Source organism: Vipera berus, assembly GCF_964194415.1.
Source record: "Vipera berus genome assembly, chromosome: 6".
Taxonomy (NCBI): Eukaryota; Metazoa; Chordata; class Lepidosauria; order Squamata; family Viperidae; genus Vipera; species Vipera berus.
The window spans coordinates 62873059-62897202 of NC_138208.1; the positions used below are offsets into that span (position 1 = coordinate 62873059).

The 24144-nt window shown below is 37.8% G+C and overlaps 1 protein-coding gene across 1 annotated transcript; it reads left to right on the top strand.

Annotated features, from left to right (window-relative positions):
- On the top strand, nucleotides 1-23855 carry CBX7 (chromobox 7). The gene is made up of 6 exons (XM_081330490.1): nucleotides 1-659; nucleotides 2405-2448; nucleotides 12588-12653; nucleotides 13486-13552; nucleotides 14224-14566; nucleotides 17492-23855. Exons 1-6 carry the CDS (start codon nucleotides 591-593, stop codon nucleotides 17647-17649), a joined length of 747 nt encoding a protein of 248 aa, XP_081186616.1. The 5' UTR covers nucleotides 1-590; the 3' UTR covers nucleotides 17650-23855.
- Nucleotides 23856-24144: the final 289 nt, after the last annotated feature.

Below are 24144 nucleotides of genomic sequence, written 5' to 3' on the forward strand. Positions count from 1 at the left end.
CACAAAACCTGCAGCGATTTCGCCCTTTTTGTGGGAATTGTGATGCCGTCGCTCCAGGGCTGATCTCTGTACTGCGCCAACTCCGAACATCAGTGGGAAAAACACCAGACGTAAAAGAGAACGAGGTCTTTTTCGCCCATTTCCCCTCTTCTCGTTGCTTAATTCGATTCTATTTCTCTGGAGTTTCTTCCACCACCACCACCACCCCCCCCAACGGCAATCCAAGGCTGGCCTTCGCGTTAGGCCTGTGGTGCGAATCGGGACTTGTCTCACGCTCGCGCAGGTTCCTTGGGGGTGGAGCAGGTCTCAAGCAGGAGCGGTTTCCGTGCGGCGCCCGGCTCCTCTGACAAACTAGCGCTCGCCAGAAGGGGAGGGCGGGGGCTCGCTCGCTCGCTCTTCTCTCGCGCGCGCTTGGGAAAATGTTACGCAGGTTCTAAAATGGAACGTTAGCGGCGGCGTGATTGAGCTCCGGAGGGGGGGGGCCCGGTGTAAGTGAGAGCGAGAACAAACAGCTATAGCTGCACGCAGTTGGATACTTCACTCAATCCGCGAGCAGCCGCTGCCTTCGCCACCTCCTTCTTCCTCCCTGTATGGAGCTTTCCGCTATTGGGGAGCAGGTGTTTGCTGTGGAGAGCATCAGGAAGAAGCGCGTAAGAAAGGTGGGTGCTGTTTCCCTGCGGCGGCTTCGCCTTCATTCTGCAGGGCTACAAACGGCATTTTAGGGAGGAAGAATTGGGGAGGCGGGATTTCTTCCAGTGCTAAGCCTCCTCTTGGGACCTTTAATTACCAACCGTCATTCTAGAAGTAGCTGCTCTGCTAATTCGCAGAGCGCAAAAAAAAAAACAACATCGCGCGGTACAGCGAGCGAAGTGGAGTAGCTCATCCTCTCGCCCCCCGGTTTGTACACACGCCGTAGTGCGAGTAGGGGGGCGTGGCGGAACTTCTCGTTTTCCTGCCAGCAGGGGGCGCCAGTGAAGCCCAAAGAGAGGGCTGATTCGCAAGAGTGCAGAGAAATGATGGTTGTTGCACGTTTGTCACGTGGTGATATCCCTGTTGGAATGTGCACAGGGGTTGCAGCGTTCCCCAGTGCGAGCGTTAGGTCTGACGACTTGTGCAAATGTCTTGAGTTTAATAGATCTCAGCCACAGACAAATAACTAATGTATCTTGGATTGCAAATTTAAAATTGCTGCAGAGTGGGTGTGTTAGAATAGGGCAGAGGTTTCTGCTAGAGGAAGAACAAATATGCCAAAATGGGTGGATGTCATATTTTTAAAAAAAAACTCTTGCCTCTCAGATTGGATCATTTTCTTGCTTCCCATATCCTGATGAACAGAGAAATTGGAATTGTATCTTTTGGAAGAAGGTTAGCTATTTCCGGCAGCTGTAGTGAAATTTGAGACGGTTCTAAGATGACCTGAATATGATTATTTGGGGTTTTGTTTAATCTTTATCAAGTTATTTAAGCCATAAATATTCACCATCGGCTGCATGATTTAGCTGCCTTTCAGAGGTAATTTGTGCTAATCAGTGAGTTTCTTTGATGTAAAAAATAACAGATTATTGTATGAATTGAGGATTGCAAGGCTATAACATCGTTTTTTTTAAAAAAGGATTTTTTGTAGTATGAAGCACAATATTGGTAATTTTAGGAGACGAGAATTCACTCAACAGTTAATCAAATGCTTATACTCTTACTGCCTTCATATTTGTTTGCTGGAAAAAAATCTATGCTGATGGGAGAGTTAAACCATCACTTCGCTCCTTATTTCCTATCAGTTAAACACAAGTGATCATGTATGCCTTTTTCTCCATAATTTCTTGTGTTCAGTTGATGGAAGTAAGGAGTAGGCTGGCATTCTGTACTGTGAACCAATGAGTGTGTGTTTATAGATTGGGAGGACCCTGAGAATCTTGTGCAGCAATTCCTGCAATTATCTGCATTAGCTTAGATAATCTGAGAAACATTCCTATAGCCCAGTGTTCAGACTATTGCATAATTATATTGTAATCTGCTATAAGCAGAGCTCCTGTGTGATGTACCAGAAGCACTTGCAGGCAAGGGGATGAAAGTAGCAAGGTGCTCAAATCAATCATCCTATCTAGCAGGCAGGATTTTTTTTTCTCTCCCAATTTCTAAGCATTCCTTCTTAATCACTAATAGATGGGTTGATGTGTTGCCCTTGTGGTGCTTTGCAGTTTCTTTATACGCCCTGGAAGCCTTTGGATATGCCTCCAGGGCAAGCCCAGGAATTGCAGCTCAGTGGTGGAAAGGTTTAGATATATAAATGCAGAGAAATGGGCAAATTGAAGGGTGCTGTTTGTTAGAATATTTTATAGATCTGTTTTTGTGGGGCTTGATGGAACTATTGATTTTACTTCCTTTCCTTTCTCTTTTTCTATAGGGTAAGGTGGAATATCTGGTGAAATGGAAAGGATGGCCCCCCAAGTAAGTTTGGATTATATTTGAAAACGTTGTAAACATGACCTGTCTTGTGTTTATTTTTTTTCCTTTTGGCCTCAGCTTCAAGAAAAGGATCTTCTTATGTTTTCCCGATATTTTTGAATTGAGTTCAACTGATACGTTTTTTTTAAAAAAATGTTTTCTTATGGTATTGTGGAAAATAGTTCAAGAATAGAAGTCCAACATCCCAAATGAAACATATATTTTAAAAATAAAAGATTATAATTGGTGTAATTATATAAAAAGAGTTATTAAATTCTTGGAGATAATATGGGGCCCAAATGGAATGAGTAAGGAGCAGATTATGAGTTTGCTAGTTGAACAATAAATAAAAATTTGCTAGTGACTTGTCCATTATTTGAAGTGGTTGTAAGTGGAGATTGGCAGAGAGTGACGAAGAAAAATTAAGCAGGTCCAATTATTGTGTGTGATATGGAGAACAGTAGAGGTCTCTTTTGTACAGTTTAGAAAAGTTTCTGTTTCTCTGTGTTGTTCACCAGAAGCTTGTGTGCATATGTATCCCTGGCAAGATGGCAAATTGGTTAATGCCCAACTTTATTTTAGGCTTAGATATCTGGCAACGTAATGCCTTTTCCTTCCTAATTCAAATAGCATAGACTCAGCAACATTATTTCTTCCTAAAATGTAAAGTATGTATGTAACATCCATTCAGATAACACAGTATTGTTTAAGCAGCTACAAGATAGTTGCTTGGTGTTTCTAGCGATGCTGTGCTTTCCAAGAGTTAATTACATTTCAGCAGGCAGAGTAGTAATCTGCTTTGCAGTATGCTATAGTGTGAAGCAATAAAATCATTTATGTAAAAAAAGTATTCCTGTTAATCTAAGCCATAGGAACATCTATGTTATTCTATTGATACAAATTATATTGTAAATATAATAACATATATTTCATGGGAAGTTAAAATGGGCCAAATGCCAGTGATTGGCACAATTGATTTTAGATTACAGATGGCACAGCTTTATTGATGAAGCATGTATTAGTAATTTTGAAGTGAACAGAGCCTTCTGTGTTTAGAAACTTTGCTGCTCATCAAACCCTGGTTCCCTAATCTTGTTCTCATATCACCACTAAACACAGCTGTAGGCAAAACATCTGCCAGGATATTATTATTGGCTTCCTGCTAATCCTGGAGTTCAGATTCTGAATGGGCATTAGATCTTGAACAGAAAGGAAGATATCCAAACTATGCTCTCTCTTATCAGTGCTAATAGTGTTTCTTGAGTGTAATCATGAAGGTATTAAATAAATTTCCCATCACATGTGTTGGGATTATGTCTCTTGGGATTTCCAGCCTCCCTTTAAACATCGGACTGAAATTTGGTTTAATTTTGTGCATTATAGACTACTCTGATGAGTTCATTCTATTATTTCTTAATTCATAACATTCCTCCGCTACAGCAGCAAACACCCCACCACAGTATATTTTCATTCCTATTCACTTTAATAAAGTAAACTCCAAATAAGGATAGGTTAGGGTCTTTTAGCTTTTCTGCTGAACAAAAAACCTGAAATGGCTATTTAGAAACTGCCAGAATCAATTAAAAATTAGCCTTAAAGCCAACCATTGATTTTTGTTAGAAACTCTCTTACAGATCGCAGGTTTTTTTTCCTTTGGTTGCCCTTTTTTGACATAGGACTTTGAACATTAAAAGTGCCTTGTTCTGGGCTCCATTCTAGATTAATTTTATGAGGGAATTAATTTCTGTTGGTACCTATAAATGTCTACACAGTATTTCATTCTACAAGATAGGAGGCAAATGGCTGCAGATCAAGATTTTTTTGGGCGGGGGTGGGCTGTTTGTGACTCTTCCCCCCCCCCCATATAATTTGTGTGCCTTTCTGAAAACTTGCCTTCATGCCCCACCCATCAGAGCCAAGAGCCAAGAATTTGGTTATAGCTCTGAGTCAGCTGCAAGCTTGTTTACAACTTGAGTTAGAAGAAGGGAGGGGGAAGGAGAGAAGTGATCACATGACTTGTATTTTCCAGAATGCGTGGTCTGCAGTTCTGCTGCAGTCTGGTCCTTTCTGTTTGTGTGGTGGTGGTGGTGTATGTGTTTGTCTTGTGTGGCGAAGTGCACTGTGTTCCTATATGCAGTGTTTTCTTACTGCAGTCAAGCAAGAAGCTGAACTGCAGAGGAATGGGCAACACCCCTAGGATATTTATTAAAATTTCTGATCTAAGGTTCCCCTACCGCCCAATGCTGCCTCCCTTTTCCTCCCAGGAATTCTTAGCTTGCTCTTTATTCATTGATTAAAAGTGCTGCCAAAATCTTCCCCAGCAGAAAGGAAGGAAGCAAAATTACCATTTGTTCAAATGGCATTTTTGGGTTTAGTCACTTTTCATTGTGGACATTGGCACAAAAGAGAGATGAGGGGGGAAAGGGATTTTAAAAGGCTCATTAATAAGGGGAACAGAATATAAATGAATGAAAATGATGCTGAAGATGTAGCTATTTTTACCCTTGTCTTTCTCCTATGGGCAGAATCTGAAAGGCATCTTTTAAACAGTAAATATTGACTTAACATCATATCTCTTTCCCTCTGCCTCAAAACAGGTAAAACAGTTTTCTTGCTGCATTTGTCTTCTAGTCAGACATGTGAAACCTGTTTTTCTATTTCATATCATAGGCAATGAGCTGGAATATATTATTTCATAACATGATTTTCCACCATCCAGTTTAGCAAAACATGCACAAATAAAAGAAAGAACCTGCTTAAGATTACGTAAGATTGGAATTTAAACCTATATCAGAGGATAGACAAAACTGAAGCCCTGAAATTTATTTCCTAAATCCAGTAGCTCCTTGCCATTGGCCAGGATCAGTGGGAATTGGAGATCCAACTGGAGAGGGGAACCTAAGTAAAATCCCCAAGGGAGAAGGCAGGTGAGGTTCTGCAGATGCTGGAAAACAATATGACAAAAACACTTAGAAGGGGGGGAAAGCGCAAAATTAAATATGGAAAAAAGCAACAACAAAATAGTTCTGCCAAGAAAACAATATGACATTGATTGAAATATTTACCGTAAGTATGGGTCCCATCATCCTCCCACTCCAGTCAAAAGTACTCCTTTAACTATTAGAAAAAACATAGGCTTTATAACTGGACGTCACTGGATATACAACAACAGAATCAAATCAACTATATAATAAGAAACAGAAGGTGGAGAAGTGCAGTTCAGGCAGCTGAGACACTTGCAGGTACAGATTATGGGGACCAGGAATAATTGGTATCAAGTATACTGGATAAGCCTTGAAAAATAAAGAGTACAAGTATGCCAACAATATTGGACCTGAATGATACAGAGCTAGACTGTAAGATGAGTATGAGAGCCAGTTTAGTGGTTAATGCATCAGGCTAAAAACTGGGAGACTTGAGATCTAATCCTGCCGGCATAAAACTAGCTGGGTGACCTTGAGCCAGTCACTTTCTCTCAGCCCTAGGAAGGAAGCAACGGCAGACCACTTCTGGAAAACCTTGCTAAGAAACCTGCAGGACTTGTCCGGTTTCCAAGAATCGGACATGATTGAATAGAAGAAGAAAAAAATGAGCAGGATTCAGTATATTTATCTAAAAGAAAATATGAGAAAAAGATGGTGAAAAACAATTCTATAGCTCACGCTACACTGTGGGTATTATAAAAGCTAACTGATAGGACAGAGTACATGATTCTGTGAAACTTTTTCAATGAACAAGAAGCTATTGTAAAAACTGAGTTTGAAAAAGACTGTTTCAGGATAGGAAAAGGAATGAAACAAAGATGCATATTGTCTCTGTAGGCTTTGTAAGAGAGAATGGATGGAATCAAAATATTAGGCCAAAACAGTAACAATTTGAGTTATGCAGATAGCACCACTTTGTTAGCTGAAAACTAGATAGACTTGGAAGAGTTTACTATGAAAGTAAAAGTTAAAAAAAAATACAAAATCTAGGTTAAATATTAAGAACACAATAAATCCTGGTTTTAATGAGCCATTTCGGTGGAAAAGGCATTATGTTAAATCTAAATATCATTAAATCTGAATTTACATCATTGGCATTAATTTATATTTGGATTAAATTGTATAAATAATGTCATTTGAGTAATTATGTTATTATGCAAATGACACACATTGACACAAATCACATAATTTATATTAGTCACCCAGATTTTTTCAGATACAGTAGATTTTGCCCATTATTTCAGGAAGATATTTGGAGGAAAAAAATAGTCTGTCTTGCTAAACCAAGATTCTTTAAAACGTAGACTATAATATCAATGGGCATTGTTAGTGAACTTGATGTAAAGAAATGGTGATATACAGGTTACTTTTCTTAGGCTTAATAATGAATAAAGATGAAAAATTGAAAATTAATTCTATGATGCACAGCAAAGAACTTTGATAAGGCTATGAATAATGGGAATACTTTTATGACAAACAAGATAAGAATAATAAAATTTTATATTGGTAATATATGCTGGACACTGAATAATGAAAGAAAATAGATGTCTTTAAATTATGGATCAGGATACTGTTTTAATAAGAAGAACCAGTCAATGTTGGATCAATTGAAGACTAAGATTCAGTAGGCAGAAATTCTCATACACTGCATGTGTGATGTCTGCAGATGATGATCCAGAACAATGTTGGACCACTTACTCTAGGTCCAACTCACCCTCACAGGGTTGTTGTGGAGAAAATAGGAGTAAAGAATCTTAGATATTAATACAAAAGAGGTCAGAAATTGAATAGAGCTCACAATTTTTTCCACAAATCAACTTTTGCTTATCCCCTTAACTTCCTCATTTCAATAATATGTAGGTGGTTGAAGGAATAATTTTAGATTATTAAACTCACGAATATGGGAATCCTTGTTTAAGATCCTCAAGTAGATTGTTATCATTTCATCTTATCTTACCCTTCTCTGTAAAGGAATTTTATTTATTAAATTTATATGCAACCCATCTTGCCGTCTAAAGCAGGGGTGTCAAACTCAATTTCATTGAGGGCCGCATCAGCATTGCGGTTGCCCTCAGGGGGCCGGGTGGGTGTGGCCTGGGTGGGCGTGGCCTACTGGGTGGGCGTGGCTAGAGTGCATATGGCCTACTGGGTGGGCATGGCCAGCTCTACATCGTTCGCATCAAGGGTGCCTATGGGGGGGGCCTGGGCAGGAGTGGGACAGATCTGAGGGTCTCTGGCAGGAGGAGGGTCTCTGGGCCAGGGCCAAGGCAATGGGGGCCGTCCCCTCACTGTTTCCAGGATGGCTTCGCGGGCCGCATGAAACCACTTTGCGGGCCGGATCCGGCCCCCGGGCCTTGTGTTTGACATGTCTGGTCTAAAGTGACTTTGGGCAGCTTACAATGATTATGCATATTGCTGAAAAAGTAGAATGTGTTATTCTTTTGTAATGCTAGTATTTGAATCCATCCATGGACTGAATAATATAGGTATTGTAGAAATAAATTTAATTTCTTCTAAATCAATTTTCAATTTTTTATTGGTAGAATATATCAATTGTCTCAGTCAACCTAGACTCTGATTTTTATTTTGATATTGTATGTTTGTGATCATATCAAATAATTGAGTTGGAAATTGAATTTTTTTAGATCATAGCCCATTTCAACTATTGTTATTGAATTCTTAATACACAGACCCAGAGTGTATACCACTGTAAAATTTTGCCTTTTTTCCCACTCACCTTATTAGAAGTGCAATCTAGAAGTGCAACTGACCCAGAAATAAATTAGTTAGTCATGGATTTATTTCTTAGTAGGCTTATGATTGCTGATGTATCAGTCTATATCTTTATCCTAAAATTAAAAAATACATTTTAAAATTATCAAGAGAAAAGGGGTTAGAGATGGATATATGGTATTAGAGCTTTGGTGACACAGTGATTGGAATGCAGGCTAATTCTGACTACCAGGAGTTCTATTCTGAATGGCTCAAGGTTGACTCAGCTTTCCATCCTTTTGAGGTCAGTAAAATGAGGACCCAGATTGTGGGGGGCAATATGCTGACTGTAAACCGCTTCGAGAGGGCTGTAAAGCACTGTGAAGCAGTATATAAGTCTTAAGTGCTATTGCTATACTCTTAGCCAAAGTGACATTGTAACCACACAAAGATTTATCCACACGCCTCTGGAGATATAAGTATCTTATTTACGTAATGGTTTGGAATAGTAATATGGAAACACTATCTTCCTAGTATTGTCTTTTATTCTGTAAGCAGAGAAGAAACCAGTATCTTATTAATGTCCAAATGAATAGAAGCGAATATCTTGGTTCTAAGATGTTGATTTTTAGAAGACACATTCTACATCTTTTACCCAGTTGAATAACTTTTCTTTAAATAATGTGTAAAGTACATTTCATGGTAAACTGAAGGGGCATCTTAGCAATTAATTTATATTCCTAGAACTGTTTCTTGATAATTTGGACATTCTGGGTTAGGAGAAGCTGCATAAATTTAATAGTCATTAAATTTACCTTTGTTTGGTCCAAGTATGGAATGAATTAAGACCCTTAAATATAGCAATGCTTCTGATTTCAGCATGTTTCTACTTATTAAAGTACACCTGTGTCTATGCATTTTCAGAAGCCTAAGGTGCTAGTTCTGTATCTGAAATTAAATGTTCTGTGATTATTCAACAGCTGGACTGCAGCCTTCCTCTAAGGAAGGAACTGGTGACTAAAAATCAGCAGGCCAGATAAGATAATTGTATCACACTGAGCAAGTACCTCCCAGTTTTAAGTCTCGTATGAAGAGAATGATCAAATTTTCTTTATATATATATAACTTCATTTCATCTGCAGTGAAGCAACTGATCTATCTAGATCATGTCTCTGAACTTCTGCAATAAGCAAGTTCATGAATATGGGGTTAAGTATCTGAGGAACTGAAATTTATTTCTGTATTTGTATATGTATATATATGCATATCTGACAGTTTTTTAAATGTTCTTTATTGATTAAAAATTATGGGGAAGAGCTCTGTTTTAACTTTCTCCAAACAATTGTTTTGGTGAGGGCGCTATTCAGCTTTGAAATTAAGCTGTTCATAGTATTGAGTCACGCCCTGAAAAACGTCACCCTCTTTTTTGATCTCACATGAGAGACACTCTCAGTATCCCTGTTTAGATTAAACAAGCTGGACAAATGTTTCTCAACCTCAGCTTTCTCAACGCCATATGGCTGGGGAATTCTGAGAGTTGAAGTCCACATAGCTTAAACTTGCTGAGGTTGAGAAACGCCAAAGTAGACAGATAATTTCTCCCTGAAGTAGAAATTCCTATAAATACCTACATGTTAAGCCTTCAGATGTTTAATAGGTTAAAACTAACACTCTGAATGACTTCAGAAGCCAAATGCCTATGCAGTGCCTATAGAACCAGTGTTATATGACACTATTTCACTCCAAAAGTTAGATTACAGTTCCCACTGTGGTTGAGTGACCAAATTTGATGAATTATATTGGAATCCAGAAAATTTGAAATGTCATAGGTTTCTCACTCTGGCTCTAAATAGGGTCTGAGATCAAAAATAATCTGGATGACTGCAACTGAAATTTCATGTAAACAAGGTGAAATTGCAGTTCATTGGCAATATGGCTGCTCAAAATAGATAGTTATTCTTGTCCATAATACTTGGCATTATGAATTGAGGCTGGGCTGATTATGCATGGTGCAAAAATTAAAGTGGTATGCATATTGCCTTGTGGAAAGGAGAAAATTTAAATCAAACAAATACACTTCAGTTTGATCTGGTAACAACAATGGCTTGATAAGACTTTTACCAGTTTTGATTATTTTTTCTGGATTTTGCTTATAGCTACTTGTATTCTATTAGCAACTAAGTGAAATAACAGTATACATGTATAATATACTATACTTGAGATCGTGTTTGAAGAACGTTTGTAATATCAAGTGGCCAAAAATGTAGCTAAAAGATAATTGATGAGACCTTTTGAGTCATGAACTGCACTTAATATTTTGAGAGAAAGTCATCCAAAATGGTTGTGCCATGTCGCATGCATGGGTGGGACTGGTTTTTCTTTATTAGTTATTTTCCCCCATTTGGGGGTGGCAATGAATTATTGCTTTTCAAATTGTATAAAGTCCATTTTAAGGATTACACTATCGGTTTTAGTATTTTCAGCAATCATATCACTGAAATTTGGAAAGCAGTCAGATGCTGTACAAATGTACCCTGGGGCTAAATGACTTAAGGGCCCACAATCTGCCTGCTCTTAATTTAGAGAATAACTTCAGTTTTTGTATCTTCAGCATATGTACATTTATAGATGGTTTTCATCTATCTATTCAGAGTGAATTTGGCTGTTTTAAAGCTTATGAGTCATGTGAATCAGAAAGGTATCTTTCTTTTATATTTTTTGACAATCTGAATTATCTTCAGGGTCCTCTGTGGCCACATAACTTTTTCTGTAGGGGCATCCTGTTTATGGATCTTTCTGCCAAGGATTTTCATTTTATTAAATCCCTCCTCTCCCCATTGCTTTGTATTTAGGATGAAGATGGGGGGTGGCTTGATATATTCATGGTGCTGTTTTGTTTCGTTCTAATTTAGTAGAGAAAAATTCTTTTGGCGGTAGGATAATTTGTTGGGAATATGCATTTGATTGGAGAAGGTTGATATACTATAAGTAATCCTCAGGTTATTAAGGCAATTAGGAACAGGAATTCTGTGGCTAAGCTACTTGGTCATAAAGCATAACATCACATGACCTGATTGCTTAACAATGGCAATTCCAGCAGTCCCAGTTGCCGTTGTTAAATGAACATTTCATGTGATTGAAACTTCTGACTTCCTGCCAGCTTCCCCATTGACTTCACTTGTGAGATGCTGACAAGGAAAGTTGGAAATTACAATCATGTAACCATATCTTACTGCAATTTTGTAATTGTGAACTGGGTGCAAGTGCTTAGATTACAATCACATTCCTACAGAGATACTGCAATGGCTGGAACTCCAAGAACCTGTCATAAGTCACTGCCATTGTAACTTTGATCACTGAATAAACGATCATAACCTGAGGACTACCTGTAGTCTTACTATAATTAATCCTTGACTTACAACAGTTCATTTAGTGACTGTTCATAGTTACAACAGTACTGAAAAAAATGACTTAGACCATTTTTCATACTTAAATCACTGCGGTATCCCTATGGTCTCATGATCAAAATTCAGATACTTGGCAACTGACTCATATTTATGACTGTTGCAGTGTTCCAGGGTTGTGTGATCCCCTTTTGCGACCTTCTGACAAAGTCAGTGGGGAAGGCAGATTCACTTAACAGTTGTGTTACTAACTTAACAACTGCAGTGATCATAAAATGTCATAAAAAGAGGCAAAACTCTTAACTGTTTTGCTTAGTAACAGAACTTTTGTGCTCAATTATGGTTATAAGTCGAGGACTACCGAAAATATGTATTCTTTTTAAAGTGGCTTTATTATGTTCAACGTATTAACTTCCTCTATGAAGCTATAGGAAATCAAAAAGTATGTTATACACCTCAGAGCATTATGCTCACAGTTTTACACTTTGTATAATTAAAAATAGCAGTGAGTTATATTTTATTCTGGTTAATGCAGGCAAGAAAAACTGTTAATAATATATAAGTTTCTTCCTACTTATTATGTAAAGAAAGGTTATCTGGGTGGAAACGCTGTTTTTCCCCCCCCTAGCTACATTATGTAGGAGAACCTAATTGACCTTGGCTACTCTTGAAAGTTAAGTTTGGCTTGCTTAAAAATACCAAGGCTTGGCCTAGATTGGGGGGAGGGGCTTTGAAAAAAAATCCATGTAGTCAATCCATATCCAGGTAGGTACCAGAGGTTAATTTCAATCAAAGGGAAATCTTACCTACAAGTGGATGTACTGTAAGTTACTTAAGGTAATCATGAATGGGAAGTGTTTTGTTTTGTGGTTGTTCTTAAGAGGTCAGTCTTACTTGATCCATTCCATGGTGTAAAGAAAAACATTTCAGAAGTATTTATTTCAGAACTCAGTGTAATGAATAAGGAGAACATAGGTCATTTGAAAAAAAAAACCAAATTTACCCAAAATGTTTTGATTGCTTTCTCTAACTTTTCTCTTAGGTACAGCACGTGGGAACCTGAGGAACACATTCTTGACCCTCGTTTGGTGATGGCTTATGAAGAAAAGTAAGTTGGTGGGGTTTTTTTGGGAAAAATAAAAAACCTCTGGGTTTTTTGGGAAAGGGATGCAGCATGGCTATACTAGTGTTTCCCCAATTTTGAGCAACTTTAAGATGTCTGGACATCAACTCTCAGAATTTCCCAGCCAACATATTGACTAAAACCATTTCTCACAGTTCATCTGGGCAAGGCAAGGTCACACGTATGTCACACACTTAGCTAAAATTTGAACTTCCTGGTGTGGCTTAGTTAACAAAGGGTTTCACAATGGGTTTTGGAAGTGAAAAACTTCCAAAAGATTAGCTGTCATTAAGAAATATAATAAAAGCAAATCATATTACAGATGAGTTCTTCAGCTTACAAGTTTTTATATATGAGATGCGGAATAGATAGCAAGGTAAAAACATTTTGACCTAGATTATTAGGTTATCCTGTGATGAGAATGTCAATTTGTTATGTTTTGACCATGTTGGCTGGGAATTCTGGAATCTGTAATACAACACATCTAAATGGCACTGGACTGAAGAAGGCTAGTGTACTAGTCAACCTTTTTCTTGAAAGCACTTTTAGATTTATTTAAGTTGTTGACAAGGGAAAAATTTTTTGTGTGCATGTTTAGGTATCACTTTTTAGTTATAGTGATCAATTGCATGGAGAAAATTAAAAGCTATAATCACCAACCAAATTCACATGAAATCCTTCTTAATTTGATCTATATTTGAATCATCATTTCCTTGGAAACATGTTTAAGTAACACGAAGGAATATCTGTACAAAAAGCTTTGTGGATTTGTGCTGTTTCAACAAACAAAACTGCTAGGCATTTTCTTTCTCTTTAGGGAAGAAAGAGAGCGTGCCTCAGGTTACAGAAAGAGAGGTCCCAAACCTAAGCGCCTGTTGCTGCAGGTAATATTTCAGATTTACTAAATGTTGATGCATATTCCTGAATCCCAGTATTGATACTGTAGTTCAGCCTCTCCCAGTTTTGAATTCCCAGACTTCACGGGCTGGAGAGAAAGCTCTGCTAGTCTTATTGCAGCAAAAGCAACAGAATCCTCTGGTATCTGATGTAATAGATTGTGAGTCCTGAAAGCATATGCATTAGGACATCACAAGATTCTTTTTGGCAGATATTATTAGGCTTTTAACTTGTTTCACTTTCAACCAACATACACAGGGAAGATAGGAGCTGTAGTGCAGCAATTTCTAGGGATATCTAACCTTCCTTTTCTCTCTTACCATATACATAGTGAAAGGACAATTAGTTATCAGTACATCTTAATTATAAAAATGCTTTGCCCCATAGTTCAGAGCAATTTTTTATGTTCCACTGGTGACATTGTCCAATGGAAGCTTTTGCTCTTGTGCAAATAAACGTTAATAATTTTACTGATGAAATAAGCTCATGTAGAACTCATGAAATGTACATATTGACTATAGGCCATTTGGCTGAGTAGAATTTGGGGAGCTGGAAGCCCAGGGCACTGGAAGAACTTGAGTCTTTGCAAGGGGTGGCTTGTGTGAACCAAGCTGCATCACAGACTTCTTGAGCTGAGCGTGCTTTTCTTCATTTTCAGAGACTATATAGCATGGACCTGAGGAGTGCCCACAAAGGGAAAGAGAAACTCTGCTTTTCTCTGTCCCGGAGGTTTGGGGGAGGAGGAAACAACTTGGCAGAGGCCAAGGGAGGGCAGACAGAACTGTCTGAGAAGAGTGGGGGAGCGGTCCTGCCCTTTCCTCTTCGGAAACAGAGCAAGAACCAGAAGTACCTGCGCCTTTCACGGAAGAAGTTCACCCGCATGTCAAGCCTGGAGAATCGGAATCGTCGTCGAGAATTTTTCTTGAAGGAACCCATGGTTCTTGAGGACAGGCAGCCACCCAATGATTGGGATGATGCAACGCAACCTGCTACCAAGGAAGGTAAGCCTGGAACTATCTCCAGCTTTGCCATACCAACTTCATCTTGCTGGGCAGCTTGTGATTTTCTCTTAGACTGCAGCATTCTGGCTATAGACATGGGGACAGGATTTTTAATTTGCCATTCATACCTCTCAGGCATAGACAGTTCTTTGGCAGCTTGAGCTAAAAGGATAATTCCAAACTACATTCAGTCAGTGACAGTTCAAAATTATGGCAGAACTGAAGAAATGGTAGTTACGACTGGTCCTCAAGAGTTCTGACTGTTGCAGTAATGCCACTCCTAGAAAGTTAATAAGGAAGCTGGCAGGGAAGGTTGCAAGTTGCTGGAATAAGTCTTCCCCACCTGTGCATTCTTCCTCAGCCCCTCTGTCCTTGTGTTGGCTACTCACACACTCTTGCACCCCCATCCACCCTCTCCAACACCACACCTCTCTGGCCCTTTTGCCATTTCTATATACACCTTGCTCCCTCCCCCATCTGTAAGTAACCACTTACCTGCATGCTGGCTTGGGATTTGCAACTTCCTGCTGGCTTCCTCACTGACTCTGGTTGTGAGAAGCCAGCAGGAACTTGCCTTGCTTAAAGACTGTAGGATTCAGTTAACAATGGTAACGAGGATTGCAGGGATTGTTGTCACTAAGTGATGCAGTTGTGCTTTTCAACTGCCTCGCTTAGTGACAGAAATTCTGGTCCCATTTGCCATTGTATGTCAAGGACTATCTATATTGTTGAGCAGTAGGCCCTTTAAATCCAAGCTTCAGGTCAACAAAGGGTTGGACTGATGGAAAGCCAGTTGCTTGCTAGTTTAGGTGGCATTTGTAGAGTAGCCTTGCAGTTCTTGCCAACAGACACCATAGGAGCAAATGCTTTTTTCCTATGGATGGTTCAAGCTGCACTTTTGGTAGGAGCTCTTAACGCCATCATGCATATTTTTCTATCTAAAATATTTCTAATATGACAGACAAAATACACTGATCTTCTTTGCTGGCTCTTCTTTAATATACCCAGAGAAGTTATTCCCCTTTCTCATAAAACTTAAAAGATTTGTCAGTCATGAAGAAAACACTGAGATATTTACACTGCCGACTGAATGCCCTCAAAAACTTTCCCATATCCCAGCCAGCATGTCCAGCACATCTGAAGGCCCCCAAGCTGAAATAATTGAGTCAGCACTTCTGCAAAACAGGTTTATGCTTGTGAGGAATCAAGAATGCTATAAATGGTTCATGCAAAATTTCTAGTGTAGGTATATATGAATTTTACTGTTTTATTAGTAGGGCATTTTATATCTGGGGCAGGTTTATGTTTATGTTTACATTACCTTGCATGCATAGTAGGAAACAACTGAGGAGCTGGTGTATATTAACTCCCAATGAAGCTATTGTATGCACATAACTTTGATTTCAAAAGGAATATTCACATTAGGACCTGGACTGTTTGCCAAGATAATGTGCCACAGTATATATATATTATGGGTGAAGCAGAGTTGCTTTCTGGATATTGTCATTTCATTGGTTATGCTTAAAAGCTGTACACATATCCTAGCTTAAATTACTTCACCAGATAACACCCACAAATTGCAAAGTCTGCGTTCATATCCCATAGGAAGTGTATTTCTGAAATTGTACTAACCTTCGAATTTACTGAAAGGTAAAGTCTCCTTTGAGCATGATTTTTTCTTGGCAACTGTATGGGAAACATTTGGCATTATTTTCTTCTCGGGCATTTATTCAACTTCTAAACTGGTCTACAGTCCTGTTTCTTCAAGGTCTCCCATTCAAGTGCCTTTAAGATCCGATCCTCAGATCAGACACATTCTGCTATGTATTGTCAACTACTTTAACTCAAGAGCTTAATGTTTTATACTATGTATATAATGTAAGTAGAGCAGTGGTGTATGATATCATGTATGTGGGCAGACCCGGGGTTTGGTTTGAGGGCAATGGACTTACAGGTGCATAAAGCCTTTCAGTGTTTTGCTTTTGCTTTTTAAAAAATAATCAATTGACAATGCATCTCCTGTAAAGTATAGTTGACTATCCGAGATATGTAAATATCTCTTTAAATTGACCTTTCTGTATAAATGGGATGACATAAGGAATGCCATTGGATGCCATTTGGATAAGATGGGCCTACAAAAGTTATGGAAATAGAGTCTTAGGTAGAGTGGACCCCAGTCAAATATCCATTCAGAAGCCAGAAATATCCTTTTAAAAGATGCTTATTCTTATTCTATCCCCAGGTAAAACTGTTGCAATCCGAATAAAGAACAGAAAATGAGGACTTCCCTCTTTTCTTATTTTCATTTGTATAAAGACCAACAAGAGAAGGATAGAGAACTAATTGTACATTCAGTTTGTTGTGGCTGTGAAGGAATGTGTTTAATTCATATGCCTTTGCATTTAAGGAAAGCATTTTGAGAGTTTTGTAAAGAGTAAAGAGTAGTAAACAGTCCATCTTTTAGATCTTCACGTGTAATTACTATTTTCTTGTATTAAGTATTAATGGAAGACTGTAGTATTTAGTTTCACAGTATAAGTAGAATTGGAAAGTACTTTGCTAGTGCATCAGTGGATTGGGGAAGAAGGTACGTGGGATCTGAATTCAGTTGTACAATATTCTCTTTTAAAGTCTTGGAGATTCTCTGGGGATAGATAAATGCTAATGTAAGTACATCCTTGCACTGATTGGAATTGCTGGAATTATAGCAGTATTTGCACAATTATGTATTTGTTGTATCTGTGCAGGCATGTCATTGTGTTCCTGCTACCTCTTCCCTTCCTAGGGTTATGTATGTATTCTACAAGAGTTGATCTGTTTCATGAGCAGGAATAACTTGATACCTATGGGTTGTTTCCCCCCCCCCCTTAAGTTTGTTCCTCCTCATCATAGTTTTTGTTTTTCTGCCCTCTCCCTTTTCCACAGTGGGCCCAGAGACAGCAGAAGTCCCTTTTTCCTGGAGCCCTGCATTGCCCCCAAATGAAGTGACAGTTACAGACATCACAGCAAACTCCATTACCGTGACTTTCAGAGAAGCTCAGATGGCAGAAGGCTTCTTCCGAGACCGGAGTATCCAGTTCTAAATCTGCTGTTTGTTAACTTTTCTTTCTCTTGGTTTTTCCTCATTAATTTTGAATTTTTGAGTTTGAGTTATTCTTGCATTCCCAATCAGGTTCCATGACACTTTCAATGATATTATTTAGAAAAAGAGAATGCGGGGGGAAAAAAAATCCCTTTACAAAAGTTTACAGAGCATTTTAATCTTTTGGACAAATGGTCATATTGACGTTCTTTTTGGTTGTATTCACCTTTCAAATACATGAAGCCAAGGTAAAGCAATGTGAGGAGTACCTGTGCTTTCCCCCCCTTCATTTGTTACTATAGATAGAAAAAGAGTGTATAGATATATTACTTGTCTGTTGTTGCTTTGTTTGTCTGGGAAACTCAAGCTTTTTTCACTGGCAAAGATACTTAATTCATGGTGCATTGTGGAAAAATGTCAATTTCTTAGTTATAGCATATACCTTCTGCACTCAAAGTTAAGGGCTCAGTGTCTGAAATAGGAAAGAGGACAAATATAAATATCCCTGACCTCTTCCAAGTTCAGTGGACTTTTCTAGGTCAAGCTGCTTCCCTGATCTGCTTCCCTCCAGGTGCATATATAAAAACATTATTCCCCTTTTTCTTTTGGGTGTCTGCCTTTCAGTTCTTAATGCTTTTTCATTTACTAGTACTGTTGATGATTGGGCTTGCTGCCATTCACAATGCTTCCAGAGATGCTATAATTTAGAGAAGAACTACAGCTGGTATACTGGCTTTTGGGGTTTGGGCTTCCAAAGAATGGTACTGTTTTTTTCTTTGCTTATGGTTTATTAATAACAGGAGCACAAGAAAAAGGTATTGCTATAATCAGGCATACCGGTACAAAAGAAGCCTAGCTTATTACTTATCTGATGAGGTAAGCCCAGTAGTTTTTATGGCCTTTTCCTAGGAAGCCTGCAGCTTTTCAGCAGAACAGGAATTCCTCAGTAATTACCACTGACAACTGTACAGTATGTAGTCATAAACATGTTTCCATATGTCCTTGAGTATGACGATGGCTTGGATGGAATTGTTACAGATCCCAAAAATTCTATCTTACTTCAGATGCCTTTGTAATATGCAATAGGAGGGCTTAACTATCTAATTAGATATATAGTCGGTTCTTGATATATATGAAATCTGAATTGCTTATTGGAAACTCGGCTTATATCCATTTGCAGGTTTGTAGATAGATGTAGAGAGTGGACATGTTTTAGCACATATGCATTGTTGATCCCTGAAAAATTTCTGGTACACCAAATATACTCCAAAAGGAAAAGATACAACCAGTTTCTAAAATGAAAAACAGCCCAAGAATTTAGCTCCTTCAATTAAGCTTTATTATATATATATCTTGTTCCCTGTGCAGTTAATTACCTGACACGCACAAAAGGAATTGCACAGTATATTTAACTTTTTAAATAGGTAAATAATTGGGAGGCTTTTTTTGAAATGGCTTCTGTTTTAGGCAAGCCTCATTGGACATCTGGTTGTCAGCTTGATACTATTAAGTACACTTAAAAGGATATTTGGACTTTGTGTATCTGCGTGTATGAAACTATATTTTGCTAGGCTTCAAATGGTTTGAGGAACACAGCATTAACATTCTGTTCTTACTCAAGTTGGTGGGGTACTGTGGCTTCAACTTCCATTACATGACCATTGTTATTAAATTAACTTCATGCGTCTACAGTATGGGAATGTTGCATGAGTTAAAAGTGGAAGTAGTTGATGTAGTAAAGGATTTTTTAGTAAAAACAATTACCAGTTTTGTTTAGAAATTTAATCAAAAGTGGCACTGGCACTGATTTTATTGTACTAACTGATCCAATACAGGATCAGAAATATTAGAGCAGAGAAATGGATTGGAAAATAAGTATGAGACAAAAATCTAATTTTATTAATTTGTTCTCCAAAGGACAGTATTTGATTTCTTCCTCATATTGGTACTTCTGTATATTTTTCTGTACAAATATTTTATGAAGTTCTCTGCCAGGAGAAGCTGCTTGCAGTTATATAGGACTCTGTCTTGCACTTTAGTACCTTGAAATTTGTGCTGGACTTCTTTGTGAATGCTTTGTTTTGTTTTACAGAAACTGTTGTACCTATAAATTGTATAGCTTTAGCATATGTTCTTGTGCATATGTGCTTCTTTTAAGTTTGCTTGAACAGATGAACTCTAGAAAATAATTTTCCTATGGAAAGTGACAATGGAATGGTAGAAGGTAGAACTGCAATCCAAACCCTAGTTTTCGAAGAATTTAAGGTCATCTGAAATGAAGATGTCTTGCTTTTTAGTAAAAAAAAGAAAGAGTAAAGATTGAAAGGAAAAACCAATGTGTATAGCATGTTCTAATGCATCTTTTGATCACTTATTTGTTTACTGATCTCAACTTTTTAACCCACAAAAATGCTTTTCCCTTTGATGAAATTCTTTATTAATTCAGAGATTTATAAAAATAGAAATGTTAAAATCATGTGAGGCTTCTACAACTAGTCTTCCATCAAGACTTTTACTACCAACCTGATGTCATATTCTTGAAGGGTAATTTGGACAAAGTTGTTGCTTGCCAACTCAAAGAAGCTATTTGTTGATGCTCAGTGCAACAGCTGCAGGTTTTTTCTTCCTCAGAAGTTTTAAAGGAAGAGGTGTCATGGGTCAGAAGGTATAAATTGGGATAGTTCACATTATTTCACACTGATAAAGAAAGATTGATTTCTTGAAAGTGGGGAAGGAATATATTCGATTCCCACCTTTCTGAACTATTTTAGCCTCCTTTATTCTACATTAGATTGCAGGCAGCATTAACATAGTAAGAGCCCAATTCTTCTGAGCTCTTAATATGAGTCCCAGAGAAAATATGAAAGCTATGCTTTCCCCAAAGAGTTTAGGCAATGAATCATGACTTAGTATGATAAGCAAGCTCCATTTGTATATGTGAGTGAAGCTGGAAACTGAAATTCTAAGACCTGATCACCTTCAACTCAAACTTATCATGTGATGGCATAAATTTATTATAGATTTAATGACTTAAGGGAATAAATACAGTAATTTTGCTAGGTACGCAGTTGCTAAAGGAGCAGAAGATCCAATTTAATTCATGTTACATGCTTAAAATGCACCATTTCCTCCAGTAAGAAAAGTTGAGTATAAGTTGAGTTTAAGATGATCTTCAAGAAGAGCATTGTCATATGTAAGTGTATGATTAATGAATATACATTTCATATTATATCATTATATTGTACATTACATTGGTAATGTATTCTTTGGTTTCTAAGACACAGAAAATGTGTAGCTTCTCAGTTTCTAGTAACATTTTGCTATACTATTCAGAGTGAGATGCATTGCTTCAGCAAAATGTAGCATTATTATGGCTGTAAATTTTTTGATCCTTTAGTTTCTCCCATTTAAAAAATATGCCAAAGTGATTAGTATAGTACCAACATTTTTAAAGTTGTTCAGTGGTCATAAAGTTAGTCCAAGTCCAGTTTGAAATCTAATCCTATTACTGTACACTTTTTCTTGTTTAATATTTCCTATATGCATAGATAGTTGAGCTGTTCATATTTTTGGTGTGCATGTACTTTATGTGAGAAGGAGTATGTAGAGAAAGGGCCATTTTTTAAAATTTGCTGCAGCTAAGATGTATATATGCTATTTGTGCATATGCTGTAATGCCTTGTGCCAAAGAGAAGGTAAGATCATTTGTTTCATGTTTGTATTTTCAGCATGATTTGGAAAAGTAACCTCTTAAGCTAGATAACAACAGAGATATGAGTAAATGTAAAAAAAGAGAGAGAGAGAGAAAGAGAGAGAGAGAGAGAGATGAAGTTCTGTATTAAGGAAATCTAACATAAGTGTACATTTGATATCCTCCAGTAATATAGTACCTTAATTGATGCTGTTCCTTGTCAAAAAGATTCTTTTCCTTATGCCACTGAGGGATTAAAGAAAAAAAAACCTGCAACAGTTATGAAGACTATTACAGATTATTGTATAGTTATGTTGATGTTTCTTGATATGCAGATTGATAATGAAATGGGAGCAGCTGACAGCTTGGGCTATCAGTTGCACAAGACAGTATAGCATTCTTTAAGAAATGTTAGGAAACATGAACTGGTTAAAAATGTTGAAATGTACTAAGTTTTCCTTTCCATTAATAGGAAACTTTCTTGAAAGAGACAGCCCCTAGTATGAAAAATCTAATATGAAAAGGCAAATTCTCATCACTTCCTGGAGCTAAACGTTAAACATGTACAAGTTTAAAACAGATTTGAAGAATCCTGAACAATTTATAATTTCAGACCCATATAGATATTGGGCTACAGCACCAGTCTAAAGTTTAACAGTGAACAGAATTCATTGGAGGAAGGGAAATTTTAATGTATCAAAATATATATTTTAATTGGCCCAACTAAACTTCGCACACACACACACACACACACACACACACACACACACACACCCTGTGGGAAGAGATACAAAGTATATTTGCACTAATGGTGTCACTTGGCTGTAATGTAGTATGTCTGTACATCTGATAACCAATTTGCAGGTTTGTATTAGGGACGCGGTGGCTCAGTGGGTTAGGATGCTGAGCTTGTCGATCTGAAGATCGGCAGTTTGGCGGGTCGAATCCCGAGTACCGCGTAGCAGAGTGAGCGCCTGTTACTCGTCCCAGCTTCTGCCAACCTAGCAATTCGAAAGCACGTAAAAATGCAAGTAGAAAAATAGGGACCACTACGGTGGGAAGGTAACAGCGTTCCGTGCGCCTTTGGCGTCTAGTCATGCTGGCCACATGACCACGGAGACGTCCTCAGACAAGCGCTGGCTCTTCGGCTTTGAAACGGAGATGAGCACCGGCCCCTAGAGTCGGAAACGACTAGCACGCATGTGCGGGGGAACCTTTACCTTTACCTTTTTATTATGGCAAAACTAATCTAAAATACACAAAAGTTGATACCAAGGGTGCAGGCCTATGCATCTTACTAGGAGTAAATATTAGTGACCACATTGATGCTTCCTTCTGAATGTAAGATTGCACTGTAAATGCTTATTTCCATGTATTTAGGAATGGCATTATTAAGATACAAAGTTTGCCATTGTAGACCCCAAGCTGCTGTTCTTTTATAAATTGTGATTAGACCTTTCAGACCTAACTGCACAGTATGTTCCTCATTTTAGAAAAAAGAGAAAGATTGTTCGTTAGAACAATTCCAAACTTCCCTTGAACTCAAAAAACTTTCCAGATACCAGCAATAAGTTATTTCTGATAGATTCCTCCAGCTTTGTGCATGCTAGTCAAACACAGCCTTGTGACACACTTCCATTTATGTCTGTATATATGATGTATATTTTAATGCATATTTTCCAGAGTTCACCTTTCCCTAACAAATTGCACTTTAATAACTTATTAGATATCTGGGTCTGCATCCTGCTATTTTATGGGATTATAAACAGTTTAGCAGCTTTTTCTTAATGGCTATTAATCTTTCATTGGTAACTTTTTTTAAAAAAAAATGTGGTCAGAAATATCACAAAACTAAAAATTTAAACAATCAAAACAGGGCATTATTGTCTACTGAACTTAAAAACATTTTAGTGCCAAGAACATCCCATTTAAGAGGGTTTGAGCTGTGTTCTTGTTTGCACTGCGTGATGTGTCAGAGTGACTGCCTGAATTAATTGCTTATTCCTATAATCTTGTTTTCTTTGGGATAGATATGACAATGTATTTGATGGATGGGAGAAAAACAGACCAGGTGTGTTTTATTTTTCTGTGTATTATTTTGGGAGGGGACGTTAACCCCTCATTAATGGCATGGTACTTGAGTTGATGTTTTCCTGACCCCAGTGCCCAAGTTACCTTTGCACACAAAAGCTTCCTTTGCACAGAATGAGCTTCTTGGGAGTTTTGTACAGACTAATTGAATGTATTGGAAAGGGAAGAGTTCAGGGAACAAATTCCAAACAAAAATTTTAAAATGTAGAAATTGCAGTTTTAATGCCTTTTTGTGTGTTTGCTGCGAAAAGAGATTGTAATACAAACAAGGAGAACAGAGCGAAGTTTAATTGATGCAATGTGTTGCTTTATTTTTGTACTGATGATGGTTAAAAGAGTGTACAACATCTATTTATTTAGATGATTTATGTGGTAAATGTTGCAAATAAGGCTATCAAAAAGCATTAAATGAGAACTGACATTTAGCTAACACCCTGTTTCTGTGTCTTCCTTTGATCTCCATTGTCTACAGTTCCATGCTAGACCAATTTTCTGGAAGCCTCTGTGACTTGGATGGTGGGGTGTGTATAATACCTATTTCCTCTCCCTGCCATTCAGTCTTCTCTTCATATTGTGGAATAGTGCAAGGACAATATAATGTAGTATTTAGAGGGTATTAGAGTTTGATACGAGGCAGCATACGTTTAATCCCTGTGCACAGCTATGGCATTTACAGTCTTTTGCAGTCCAATCTGCTCTATAGTGAATTTGTAT